The sequence below is a fragment of the Pollachius pollachius genome, assembly GCF_949987615.1.
Source record: "Pollachius pollachius genome assembly, chromosome: 11".
NCBI classification, from domain to species: domain Eukaryota; kingdom Metazoa; phylum Chordata; class Actinopteri; order Gadiformes; family Gadidae; genus Pollachius; species Pollachius pollachius.
Genome location: NC_136944.1, coordinates 23348235 through 23361307, shown reverse-complemented (window position 1 = coordinate 23361307; position 13073 = coordinate 23348235). Strand labels below are relative to the sequence as shown.

At 44.2% G+C, this 13073-nt stretch overlaps 7 protein-coding genes and 1 long non-coding RNA gene across 8 annotated transcripts; 7 read left to right on the top strand and 1 right to left on the bottom strand.

Moving 5' to 3' along the window:
* Nucleotides 1-552: 552 nt before the first annotated feature.
* LOC307082621 (histone H2A) lies at nucleotides 553-936 on the top strand (the record flags this gene model as incomplete). The annotated part of the gene is made up of 1 exon (XM_079746244.1): nucleotides 553-936. The coding sequence occupies one exon, from the start codon at nucleotides 553-555 to the stop codon at nucleotides 934-936; it is 384 nt and encodes a 127-aa protein (XP_079602370.1).
* A 663-nt stretch (nucleotides 937-1599) lies between these two features.
* On the bottom strand, nucleotides 1600-3203 carry LOC307082273. Its single transcript, XR_013812207.1, has 3 exons — nucleotides 2884-3203; nucleotides 2172-2370; nucleotides 1600-2009 (listed from the first exon to the last, which is right to left on the bottom strand). It is a non-coding gene; the product is annotated as an uncharacterized lncRNA (long non-coding RNA).
* A 1749-nt stretch (nucleotides 3204-4952) lies between these two features.
* Nucleotides 4953-5264, top strand: LOC307083169 (histone H4; the record flags this gene model as incomplete). The annotated part of the gene is made up of 1 exon (XM_079746982.1): nucleotides 4953-5264. The coding sequence occupies one exon, from the start codon at nucleotides 4953-4955 to the stop codon at nucleotides 5262-5264; it is 312 nt and encodes a 103-aa protein (XP_079603108.1).
* Nucleotides 5265-5932: 668 nt separating this feature from the next.
* On the top strand, nucleotides 5933-6327 carry LOC307082486 (histone H2B 1/2-like). The gene has a single exon (XM_079746081.1). The coding sequence runs from the start codon at nucleotides 5939-5941 to the stop codon at nucleotides 6314-6316; it is 378 nt and encodes a 125-aa protein (XP_079602207.1). The 5' UTR covers nucleotides 5933-5938; the 3' UTR covers nucleotides 6317-6327.
* A 1750-nt stretch (nucleotides 6328-8077) lies between these two features.
* On the top strand, nucleotides 8078-8701 carry LOC307082954 (histone H1-like; the record flags this gene model as incomplete). Its single annotated transcript, XM_079746709.1, has 1 exon — nucleotides 8078-8701. One exon carries the CDS (start codon nucleotides 8078-8080, stop codon nucleotides 8699-8701), a length of 624 nt encoding a protein of 207 aa, XP_079602835.1.
* Nucleotides 8702-9397: 696 nt separating this feature from the next.
* On the top strand, nucleotides 9398-9808 carry LOC307083031 (histone H3.2; the record flags this gene model as incomplete). The annotated part of the gene is made up of 1 exon (XM_079746824.1): nucleotides 9398-9808. One exon carries the CDS (start codon nucleotides 9398-9400, stop codon nucleotides 9806-9808), a length of 411 nt encoding a protein of 136 aa, XP_079602950.1.
* Nucleotides 9809-10598: 790 nt separating this feature from the next.
* Nucleotides 10599-10910, top strand: LOC307083319 (histone H4; the record flags this gene model as incomplete). The annotated part of the gene is made up of 1 exon (XM_079747160.1): nucleotides 10599-10910. The coding sequence occupies one exon, from the start codon at nucleotides 10599-10601 to the stop codon at nucleotides 10908-10910; it is 312 nt and encodes a 103-aa protein (XP_079603286.1).
* An 858-nt stretch (nucleotides 10911-11768) lies between these two features.
* LOC307082998 (histone H2B 1/2) lies at nucleotides 11769-12143 on the top strand (the record flags this gene model as incomplete). Its single annotated transcript, XM_079746769.1, has 1 exon — nucleotides 11769-12143. One exon carries the CDS (start codon nucleotides 11769-11771, stop codon nucleotides 12141-12143), a length of 375 nt encoding a protein of 124 aa, XP_079602895.1.
* Nucleotides 12144-13073: the final 930 nt, after the last annotated feature.

The window sequence follows — 13073 nt, the reverse complement described above, 5'->3', positions numbered from 1 at the left end:
GACATCGCAGCGTTTCGTAATCAATTAACATTGCAGACCGTTCCACGCACGATCACATGACCGCTCCGTGACCACGCCCCTTCCTGGGTAAACTAAAAGGAAGGCAATCTAGAGCCCAAAAATACCTTTGATAGGTCCATGAAAAATACCTCGCTGAACATGTACAGGTAGAGGTTATGCAGTTAGGTAGAATACACATGAGATAAATGACGGTTAACGTTTATAAGAAACAAAACCCCTTATGGGTTCTCTAGCTCTATTAACGCGTTTGATTCAGAACCTAAGAGCTTCACAGACACTCATTACTAATCGTTAGTGACGCTTCCTACCAGCGGGCTGTCCATTGGTCATCCATCGACGCTCGGTATGGCAACGCCCCCTAGAATCCAAGACGCCCATTGGATAGAATATTTGGTATATGCGCGCCATTAATTCAAACTAGATCGCGCTCAATTTGGGCGAGTCTTATTGGATGGCGTTGTTTTCAAAAGATATAAAGCACCCGTTGTCGACCAGAGATTCATTCCTATCTTAGAAAAGCGACTCACTATCATGTCTGGAAGAGGTAAAACCGGAGGCAAAGCCAGGGCCAAGGCCAAGACCCGCTCATCCAGGGCCGGGCTTCAGTTCCCCGTCGGCCGAGTGCACAGACTCCTCCGTAAGGGAAACTACGCTCACCGCGTCGGTGCCGGAGCTCCCGTCTACCTGGCGGCGGTTCTCGAGTATCTGACCGCTGAGATCCTGGAGTTGGCTGGAAACGCTGCCCGCGACAACAAGAAGACCCGCATCATCCCCCGCCATCTGCAGCTGGCCGTCCGCAACGACGAGGAGCTCAACAAACTCCTGGGCGGAGTGACCATCGCTCAGGGCGGTGTGCTGCCAAACATCCAGGCCGTCCTTCTGCCAAAGAAGACCGAGAAGCCCGCCAAGAAGTAGGCCTAGAACCATATCACCATTAACACAAAGGCTCTTTTAAGAGCCGCCAACATATTCACTAAGCCGTATTTCCTGAAAACACAAACTACTGTTACCCATTAGACTCGCGTTAAAGTGTTCAGAGCCACCACATTTGGAAGAGGTGCAATCATAAATATGGTGTTAAGCAAGCGAGGTGAAATGCGATAATGCAATTCAACGTAATTTGTCTAGTGATTATTTTGAGATGAATCTTAAATTCTTTCAGGAAATTAGGTTATCAAAAATACAATAACTGCATTAATCAAATGGCAACATTTGGGAGTACGGCAAGTTAAATACACTCGATGATTAGTTTGAAGATTTGGCGGGTTACGGGGCATCTCCGTGGAGATGTTAATGGCTCTAATTAGTATATGAATAGTAGCGAAACCGCGCCCGGCCAGTGAAAGTCTGGCCGGCCTGAATTTCGGTTTGGCTGAAATCACTACTTTTAAACAAGAAAAATCACTCGTGATTGGTTGGCCGATCTGTGGCTGTGTAGATCTATTGGTCACCCTGGGTCATTATAAATGTAAACCCCAATAATAAAATAAAAATTGTCACAAACATTTTAATATATGCTTTTATGTTGTATATTCATGTCATTGTTATCCTATGGACTACACTATTATTACCATCAAGGACATGACTGAATTTTATTGAGGAAAGGACAATATGCCAGGAACATGTTGATTCAAATAAATATCAGCACAGTGAATATTAAAAAAACTTAAATTACATGAAATAGCAAATTAAATGCCTGGCTACCAAGTTAATATACAACCAAGATTTATGCAAGGTTAGAGAGTTTTTGTTGGAGCTGAAGGTGAAATTAACTGTTGAAACATGTTAAAAAAATATATATGTCGAGTCATGTGGCTCTGAAACGACGGTGTCTTCTCGTTCCTCGTCCGACTCCTCAAGCAACTCAAGGCAAGCTCGTTTAGCTGGTCTGGCACCCAGTGAGGATGCTAACCCCTTCACTGGTGTGGAAGTTTCGTGCACAATGGTCTCAGTGCCAGCATTCTGGCAAGATACAGTGGCCTGTGAACCTGATAATAAAGAAACAAAGAAAATGAGAGAGCTTTAGTAAAATCTTTAGTAAATAATGATACTGTAATGTTAGTTAATACGTTTATGTTTCTAAGGGCTTTGGGTTATGTCTGATTCCTGGATTAGTAAATACCAGTTTGTTGACCATATCACATACACACCTTTGCTTCTCACGTGTTGCTTCAGTGTATTAAGGGACAACTGGGTGGTCACAGATTTTGAAGACGGAAACAGCATTTTTGTGCCAACAGATCTCACATTGCACACTGTCTGCGTTGCAGTGGACAGTGTATACGGAGGGTCTGTTTGACATCCCATGTCCCTGCGTGTTTCACCGGTCAGGGTCTGCTGTGATGTACTCTATTAAAAAGACAATGATAAATTGTACTTTAGTTCTCAAACATGGTGTGTTTGCTTTTAAAAACCCTTTGGTCCTTACACACTCTGTAACATTATTTTTTATGTATCCTTTATTTAACCAGGTTAGTCAATAATTATGTTCAATAAGCAAGTTTGATGACAATTAATACTTTTAATTTGCATGCATACATGCATGCAGGTTACGTCTTTGGAGGCTGGAATTGGTCTCTATCAGCTCTTGTGTTCAATTAGCATATCTACATACACTGAATAGCTTGTAATTAGCATGCATGCATGCCGTTGACACATTTGGGGGTAAGTCACATATTGAGACGGACCACAACACTATCTTATTTATTTGGTAAAAACACGGTTAAAAATACCACTGCATTGAGGAGCGCTTAATCACGGTGTACAGCAGACAAATGTAGCGACTTGTAGCCTATATTTACTCTAGCCTATATGTACGACACATAATAAACACAAGTCGGACATTGATAAAATGTTACCTACAACATGAGCTTCTGACTCTTCAACACGGCCGAGGATTGTTGGAACAGAGCCATCAATGAGCACCAGTTTAGCCGCTAATCCAACCTTGCATTGGCCCAGGTTTGTGAAACAGTCCGGTAGGAAGTGCCGTTGACAAACCCACAGGTTCTTCTGTTGTTGGCCGGGAATCAGCGTATCTACCCACTGTTGCCTGGTACTCGGGTCTTTCGGAAAACCAAAGAAATGAAATAACTTTCCCTCACAACCAAAGAAACATTTTTTGGGAGGCATTGTTCCACCAGGACCAAGAGGTCCCGGCTGCAGACCTCCACTGTGAGGTCGCTCGGGCGCAGGCGCCACTGTCCGGACAGGAAATGCACGGGACACATTTCAAAATAAAGTCGCGAATGCACTTCCGGTTGAATCGCTTTCCTCACAAATGCATTAATTAGTAAACAATATTTCGTAAAATCTATAAATTCCTTGTCTATAGTATAAATCGTTTTTATCTATATAGTAAACTTTGGTTTTGTTTGTCATTTTTGTTCTGTCTTTCCCTTTTATGTTGCGCATGAGCCCCAACGTGGGCATTTTGATTTATAAAGACATCCATAACCTGTATTAATTCAAAGAAAAAAAATAAAGCTTTTGATTTGGACAATTGAAGCATTACCCCTTGTCTTTTTCAAAACACTTCTCATTAATGATTGCCATATATGTAGACTAATTTACACTGCACTGTGTAACTTTACAACTCAGTCATTATGAAAGGCAAACGGTGGGCGGTATGACTCAGGGCTCAGCTGTCTTTGTAGCCGACTATAAAGCTGAGGATCTTGAAAAGAGAAGGTCAAATAGTTGATCAATGAAAACAATGTATGGCAGGAATAACATTGGCCAGTGCACGGAGTTTCTTTTAAGTTATTACTCATTCATAAGCCAACATCTCATAAGATGTCATAGGCCTATACATTTTATTGGGTACTACACGGTATATACATTACTTCACAAATGTCATTTTTGGTTCTATGTCTATGCTAATAATGTTATTGGGCTGCCGGAACACCAAAGTACCAATAGATACAACCATAACTCTTGATATCCACAGTATAATCTAAGTGAATTAGTAAGTGATCAATTAGAACAAAAAAAAAACACACCAACATGATCAAATGTTCTGTAGCCCTTTTATCTTGTCATCTGTGTGACATTCACAATAGGCCAAATTCTGTCTTTGGTCCGGTATTTCCTCACAGAATTTCCACATGTCATCAGTGCTGTAAAATGTAAATTTGAAGGGCCCTCGGATTGATTCCTTTTCCTAGTCTTCGTCTTCATCGTTCCACAACCTCCCATACTGCAGAGCAGTATGGCTAAAACAAGACACTTAAATAATTTAGTATGTTATGTTAAAAGCAAAATTTTCTCAAGTATCAAAAATAAAAGTAGTGATTTCTCAGTAATTTCAGTTTTGTTTATATACTGTAGTATACAACAGAGGTGAACAAATAAAATAAAAATGTAGTCCTGCAACATTTTGATTCCACTTGTGCACTTAAACAGATGATATCACTAATTAGCTAGTCGACCTCTGGCAAAAGATCATGGTGTGTTGCATCGTGTTGGTGGCTAAGCTGTCTCACACATCACGTTTGTGAGTTCAGAAGGACACGTTTTCAACTTTGTGACGATGCCCAGCTATGCAAGGAGAGTTTACAAAAATGTTTTATAACGTTACATACAAACACATGTGAACAGTTACTTTACGTTATGCATAAAAAGTTAATAATCCCTGAGAATTTAAGTGTTGGTGTTAATTTCTTTAGACACTTTAGTATAGTTAAACATGACGATAAATCATTATAACAACGTTTATAGGTCATAAGAGTCTATAAAGCAAAATAGGTGCTCTTTAATGTAGAATATATGACGATATCTGATAAAATGTATGATTATAGCAGTATAGCAGATATATAGGGAGGGGTCTGTAATGGAGCTCCGCCCTTCGTCTCTCTAAGGTCCTCTGCGAGCCTTTATTAACACGGAGCGTCCACGTTCGGCTGTATTCTGCACATACGAACAGCTCAGTCATGTCTGGTCGCGGTAAAGGAGGAAAGGGGCTCGGGAAAGGAGGCGCCAAGCGTCATCGCAAAGTTCTTCGTGACAACATCCAGGGCATCACCAAGCCCGCTATCCGCCGTCTTGCCCGTCGCGGCGGTGTGAAGCGTATCTCCGGTCTGATCTACGAGGAGACCCGCGGGGTCCTCAAGGTGTTCCTGGAGAACGTGATCCGTGATGCCGTCACCTACACCGAGCACGCCAAGAGGAAGACCGTCACCGCCATGGATGTTGTCTACGCGCTGAAGAGGCAGGGACGCACCCTGTACGGCTTCGGTGGTTAAACCATCAAACCTTCATCTACACTCAAAACCCAAAGGCTCTTTTAAGAGCCACCCAAGTACTTGAAGTTGCAATCCTATCGAATCAGTATTATGTGATATAGCCTCAAAGCCGTCTCATCAGGTTTTTAATGAGCATATAAATACATTCTCAGTTGTAAACAAACAGTCGGGTTAGACCGTTAAAACTGCAAACGTATTAATTCCCCTCGCCGGACGCCCAGAACGAGCTGCCTCGAATTACTAAACACAGATATAGCCTATATGTATGTACATTATACGTGGCGTATAATGGTTAACGGACAGTATGGATTTATCTACATTGATACTGGGATAATTATTTAATGTGTGAACGTATTGATGGTTTCATTAAGTAATATTTTATGTATGTTGAATATTCAATCGGTCAGAAGAGAACGTGAGTTGGATCAGTGCGTTGCATGTACATTTCATATTAATGGTTCCATTCGACCAGTGATCTCGTAACACTATCTAATTCATCTTTAGTTATTCTAGTTACAATATATCTGATTCATCTAGTTAATCTTTGTCTCCAGCAACAGAATTCCGGCGCCCTTTTTTCTAGCCAATCACACAAACGGACTCTCCCTTGGTGATTTGCATGCGCCTCCTATAAATGCTGCAGTAGAACACAGACTGGATATTCGACAGACATCATGCCTGCTGACGTTGCCAAACCCGCGCCCAAGAAGGGCTCCAAGAAAGCCGTCTCCAAGACCGCAGTGAAGGGCGGCAAGAAGCGCCGCAAGACCAGGAAGGAGAGCTACGCCATCTATGTCTACAAGGTGCTGAAGCAGGTCCACCCCGACACCGGCATCTCCTCCAAGGCGATGGGGATCATGAACTCCTTCGTCAACGACATTTTCGAGCGTATCGCCGGTGAGGCCTCCCGCCTGGCTCACTACAACAAGCGCTCCACCATCACCTCCAGGGAGATCCAGACCGCCGTCCGCCTGCTGCTCCCCGGTGAGCTAGCCAAGCACGCCGTGTCTGAGGGCACCAAGGCGGTGACAAAGTACACCAGCTCCAAGTAGAGCCCACTATTCAACTACACAAACGGTCCTTTTAAGGACCACCCAAATAACTTCTAGAGCTTTTCCTCGCCTTTAAAGTAGTTAAATATGTATGGGTGTATTTGGAATATGTAGCCGGGAATGGGTGACTCGATGCTCAAGGTGCACAATAAAGGCTGCCACAATGCTTGGCAGTTTGGTTTTCCAGTTTAGGAAACCCTTTAAAAACAAGACCGGTTCGCCACGCAGGAGCATTACGTTTGGTTGGTTTCGTTTTCTTCTCAGGATAGGCTTCCCTCACAAACATGGCCACCAGATGTTTATATTCATGCCTAAATGGTATTGGTCTGAAAGACTAATGAATTGGGTAAAATAAATTAAGCCCTATTAACTGAGAACCAAGAACGAGCGGCCAGAATTAATCTTAAGAGTGAAACCGTTAACTTATTTCGATATATTATTCAGGAAAGTGTGTCGGTGCTGGACTCTGTAAATGCAGTTGTATTGTTGATATGCATACTCTTTTAATGCAGGAGAACTGTTGTACTACCGTTGCCTACTATAGTGATGCAGTACTATTGTTATAGTGACTGTAGTCAGTCTTGGGCACTGTTGTCGTACTAAGTTTGTAGTTCAGTTAAAGTTTGGGCCAGAGATGCTGGCCTTCAGGGTTTGCTGAAGATCAGGTCAGGGTAATGCTCTTTAAAGCTACGCAACATAAAGTATGTATATAAAATCATATCTTATTCATCACCTTGAAGTCGTTATTTTTACCATGTCAATGCACTTATTATTTACAGTTTAATAACCATTAGGTGTATTCGCTTTGGATAAAAGCGTCTGCTAAATGCCATAAATGTAAATGTATTGGTCATTTAGATTTATTGTGTGGGATTAATAAAGAAAATCGTATAAAATCTTCATTCTTAACCAACATGATTTCCATATATATACAAAGTATAATAGTATTTTGCTGACTCCTATAAGCATGACTGATCTGGTCCAAAAACAATTTATTTTCAAATATACTAGAAAACGAAATAAAGCGAGCCAGTGACGGTATTCTGTAAGATTTACGCAATACGACTGAGGATGTTAATAGGACATGTAGCGCCGCAGACATGAAACGCTAAGGAGCTGTTTACTTACAGTGGATACACCCAATATTTAACTTTTATAAACGTCAAACATTAACACAAAATCAAACACATTTGTCGAATGAAGAACATGGTGTGTGTTTAAAATCCACAGAGATGTACATGTGTCTGCTGGTCCTCGCTGCTTAACTACTAACCTCGACTACCGCGTGTGTTTAACAGCCGCTAAATACGTTAATTTTAGCCTAAACTACGGACACACAGGACACATTGATAGACGCCAACTGTTGGCCCGAAGTCTCAGTCATATGATAAAGTTTTGTACGCATTAAAAAAGCCCTTTTCTATTATTTTAAACAAAAATCAAAGTAAAAGGCATTGATATCAAAACCGTCTCGTGTCTTAATAAAGGTTTTTTTAGTAACATTATCTTCAGCCACGGAGGATCAAACTTGGTTATGTTCAAACTTAACATGTCTTCTTGTAGTACATATATTTGACATGTCGAATATTGTCATCGTTTGGGGTCTTTATCCTGATCAAATTAGCGAGGAAACACAAACGAGAAGATCGTTCCCACTCGGAGTAATTTTTCACTGATTGAGTCTGTACGGTTCTCATCGTGTGTATAAGGACAGCCCACTGACCGCCCTCAGTCACATCTGTTACAGAACTCCCAGAGAACATGTCTGAAGTAGCGCCTGCACCCGCTGTTGCCGCCTCCCCGGCGAAAGCCGCCAAGAAGAAGCCCGCTGCCCGGCCGAAGAGGGTCGGACCCAGTGTGAGCGACCTGATCGTGAAAGCCGTGTCTGCGTCCAAAGAGCGAAGCGGAGTTTCTCTGCCGGCCCTTAAGAAGACCCTTGCAGCCGACGGTTACGACGTGGAGAAGAACAACTCCCGCGTCAAGGCCGCCGTCAGAAGTTTGGTGACCAAGGGAACCCTGCTCCAGGCCAAGGGCACCGGAGCTTCTGGATCTTTCAAGATCAACAAGGAGGCAAAGAAACCCGCCGCCGCCAAGAAGGCCGCCGCCCCAAAAGCCAAGAAGCCCGCCGCCAAGAAACCCGCCGCGGCCAAGAAGGCCGTCACCCCGAAGAAAGTCAAGAAGACCCCTACCAAGAAGGTATCTGTTAAGAAAGTGACCCCGAAGAAGGCAAAGAAGCCCACCGCGGCCAAGAAGGTTGTGGCCAAGGTTACAAAGAAAACCGTCAAAAGCCCCAAAAAAGCTCCCAAGCCCGTTGCCAAGAAGTCTCCGGCAAAGAAGGCGGCAAAGCCCAAAGCAGCGAAGAAGGCCGCCCCCAAGAAGAAGTAAACTCCCCATGTCAAGTTGAATCCCCCAAAGGCTCTTTTCAGAGCCACCCACACAACTTTAAGAGCATAACTTCCAAATGCACTTCTCTAAATGTAGGACTTGTATGAAGTCGCCCATATTGTATCCCATAAGCGGCCGACTGCTGTATTTTTGAAAATAGTCAACAATCTACAGTCCCATTTATTTTTCCACGCAATGCAAGGGACTTAGTGGGCTAAAGCACTTCACCTACCAAACCAACATGAGCTGCCCTTCGCCACGTAACCTGTTATAAAATATTCAATGCAGTCCGTTTTTCGTATACTCACCGAACGTGTGGAATATAAACCGATGTAGATCTTACAGTAGGCTACTGTACTTTAACTGTTGGGTTTGCTAAAGTCTCGCCTGTGATTAGATTAAATATTTAATTCTGAGTTTCTAGATGAAATTAATTTGGATGTATAAATGAAACAGGCTGGTGGATAGTGAAATTCTGGTTTAATGATTAATCCCAGGAAATAATAAATATATGAAAGCAGCTGAACCGAAAGAACATGAGGTGGGCGCGCATCAATGTGAGGGCGGGACTCGATTCTTGGCCACTGACATTGTCTTTGCAAGGACCAATCAGCGTGTTGGGATTCTCCGGGGCTGCCTATATAACTCTGCTCAACCAGTCTGTAACAACCACGATTTTGAAGACATTCAACCGAAATGGCCAGAACCAAGCAGACCGCTCGTAAGTCCACCGGTGGCAAAGCCCCCAGGAAGCAGCTCGCCACCAAGGCTGCTCGTAAGAGCGCCCCGGCCACCGGCGGCGTGAAGAAGCCCCATCGTTACAGGCCCGGGACCGTGGCCCTGAGAGAGATCCGTAGGTACCAGAAGTCCACCGAGCTGCTGATCCGCAAGCTGCCCTTCCAGCGCCTGGTGAGGGAGATCGCTCAGGACTTCAAGACCGACCTGCGCTTCCAGAGCTCCGCCGTCATGGCTCTTCAGGAGGCCAGCGAGGCTTACCTGGTCGGTCTGTTCGAGGACACCAACCTGTGCGCCATCCACGCCAAGAGGGTCACCATCATGCCCAAAGACATCCAGCTGGCCCGCCGAATTCGCGGAGAACGCGCCTAAACTGACCTACTTCCACGTACCCCCAACGGCTCTTTTAAGAGCCACCTACATACCCAAAAGCGCATTCCTCGTTTTTACAACGTAATTGTATACAAGTTTAATAACCATATTTAAGTCATTCTTAACTGTTGCCCGTAGCTGTCTAGGTTGTGGCCGTGCAGCGGCGTTATGAGATTACTGTATATATCCCATTGTGGATTATAGCTTCACTTGTGAACAACATTGCTAACAAAGTTAAACCATTTGCCACCATCTTGCATTAATGCAACCCGTATGAGAACAACGGACCGGAAAGCTTCTACTTCTGTTCGTGGGAAGACAAGGGTTTAGGACTTACAGCTAAAAGACTAAATTATTTTAGTACAGAGAAAGAAATTAAGATGATCCTCTAACCAGACGTGTATTAGACGTATAAATTGCAGAGTATATATTTAGTTGATATAATGATTTACTATGACTGAGTGATCAGATTAAGAACAAGACTTGTCATTAGAGAACAAGGAGCGATAAGTACTTTCGACAAGATATGTACACGAGATCGATTTTTTAGTTTGTCTTTGATTTAGAATCTTTTTCTTTTATATGGCAAAACACATAAATTGCCGTGAATTATATTAACATGCATCATATGTAATGCGTTAATAAAACTTTCCATCCGCATTTGATCAGAGGTAATGGGCGGTGTCTGTACGGGAGCTCCGCCCTTCGTCCCTCTCGAGTGCTCTGCCAGCCTTTATAAACACGGAGCGTCGACTCACGGAGTCATTCTGCGTCTACTAACAGCTCAGTCATGTCTGGTCGTGGTAAAGGAGGAAAGGGGCTCGGGAAAGGAGGCGCTAAGCGTCACCGTAAGGTTCTCCGTGATAACATCCAGGGCATCACCAAGCCCGCCATCCGCCGTCTTGCCCGTCGCGGCGGTGTGAAGCGTATCTCCGGTCTGATCTACGAGGAGACCCGCGGGGTCCTCAAGGTGTTCCTGGAGAACGTGATCCGTGATGCCGTCACCTACACCGAGCACGCCAAGCGGAAGACCGTCACCGCCATGGATGTTGTCTACGCGCTGAAGAGGCAGGGACGCACCCTGTACGGCTTCGGCGGTTAAACCATCTTCTGCTATCCTCAACCCAAAGGCTCTTTTAAGAGCCACTCAAATACTTGAAGCTGCAATCCTAGGGAATGAGTAGTTTTATCTATATTGACATATGGAGTATACATGTATGCTCAGTTGTAAACAAATAAGCGGGTTAAACCCTAACGAAAACTATGCAACTGTAGACTCGTAAGACGCCAAGAACGAGCGGCCTCGAATCACTGAACATAATGGTAGACCGACATGGTTTCAACTACATTGAACGATCTTATACACTCAACCCAAAGCTGTCTGATACATGTGTCATCCGACACCCTTCTTTTACGAGCTTTTAACGTGGCTACAATACATAAATGGCGTGCAGTCGTTACGACGTGCCAAAAAGGAAACTTAATTGTAAACCTGAATTCAAACTTACCGCGCAATTATTCTATCGTTAACTGAACTGTGATGTTTTCTAAATCACAACAAGCTTCCTCCAATAAATAATGTTTTTTTTACCGAATGTATCGTTACCTATATGAAGCGATACCGCACAATGTCATTGAGACATTTCACACGTTTGAAGAGATATATCAAGGATTTGTATGTTTGCATAATGTAATATTTAATGTATATGATATGAATAATAAACCGCTCAGAAGAGCCCGTGATTCGGATCAGGAGGAATCGATCAGGTACATTCCGGTTATAGTTTTATTTTACCGTCTCTAGTGACTAATTACAATAGATTATTTATCTCATTAACATAATTCATGAGTCCTGTACTCCAGCCAATCAAACAGACGGACTATCCCGTGGTGATTTGCATGCGTCTCTAGTAGATACGGCCGCCTACCACAGTACTCCTCATACGCATCAAGTCTCAACATGCCTGAGGTAGCAAAACCCGCGCCCAAAAAGGGCTCCAAGAAAGCCGTCTCCAAGACAGCAGTGAAGGGCGGCAAGAAGCGCCGCAAGACCAGGAAGGAGAGCTACGCTATCTATGTCTACAAGGTGCTGAAGCAGGTACACCCCGACACCGGCATCTCCTCCAAGGCGATGGGGATCATGAACTCCTTCGTCAACGACATTTTCGAGCGTATCGCCGGTGAGGCCTCCCGCCTGGCTCACTACAACAAGCGCTCCACCATCACCTCCAGGGAGATCCAGACCGCCGTCCGCCTGCTGCTCCCCGGTGAGCTGGCAAAGCACGCCGTGTCTGAGGGCACCAAGGCGGTGACCAAGTACACCAGCTCCAAGTAGACCTCGCTAGTCAACTAAACAAACGGTCCTTTTAAGGACCACCCAAATACACCCTAAAGAACTTCCTTATAATAACCACACTGAGCTGTTGCTGTACGAGCCTACTTCAGCGCAGTTGTATACCGGGGTAGTTTGCACGATACGGGAGGAATAGTCTTGGGCTTTTCAAGATGGGGGGGGGGGGGGGGGGGGGATTGCTTATGTCTAAAGGCCATTCAGTGATTAAGTCAACATTAAGATCATACAATTATAAAGCCCTCAAATGGTATAACCGAATAAGAAATGTTGACTACAAAATGTATAAAACCTTTCCTGGCCAGAAATGATTTTAACATTTGTGGTTTCTACACTTTATCAATTTAGAGTTGAATGTTTCGCCTGATCATTGACCAGGGTCAGGGTGAGCTAGAGAGGCCCTCCCGCCGTAGAGCAGTGGGGTTCTAGAGTGAGATGGTTTGGAGAACTTTCCCAATATTACTGTCAGGAGAGAAAACACAAAAGTAATCAGCAAGGCAGAATCTGCTGCCACCCTCTTAGAGAAATAAGGTCCTTCAGACATAAGGAACTCCAGTATACCCGTTCAGTGGGCGCACTGGAACCAATGTTCTGTCTGCTCTACTGGGTGTTCAACCATGTGGCGCCAACTAGCGTAGCTAGCTCAGCTGGCTAGCGGGGGGGGGAGGGGGGATCGATGCTAAGAGAGCAGGGACCTCTCCCCAGGTCTACAGAGAGCGGGAGGCGCTCTTCGGACCTGGGGTCTGTCTTTAGGGTTTCCAATGCATATTTCTTCCGTGAGGTCCTTATCAAGTGAAGAAGGAAAACGGGTCATGTTGTTTATATGATGGGAAAGTGGATTATATTAGTTGAAAATTAAGCCAGTTGTAGAACTGGTTCAGAGAGAGAGCGCAGTAGGCTACATCGTTCGGATTC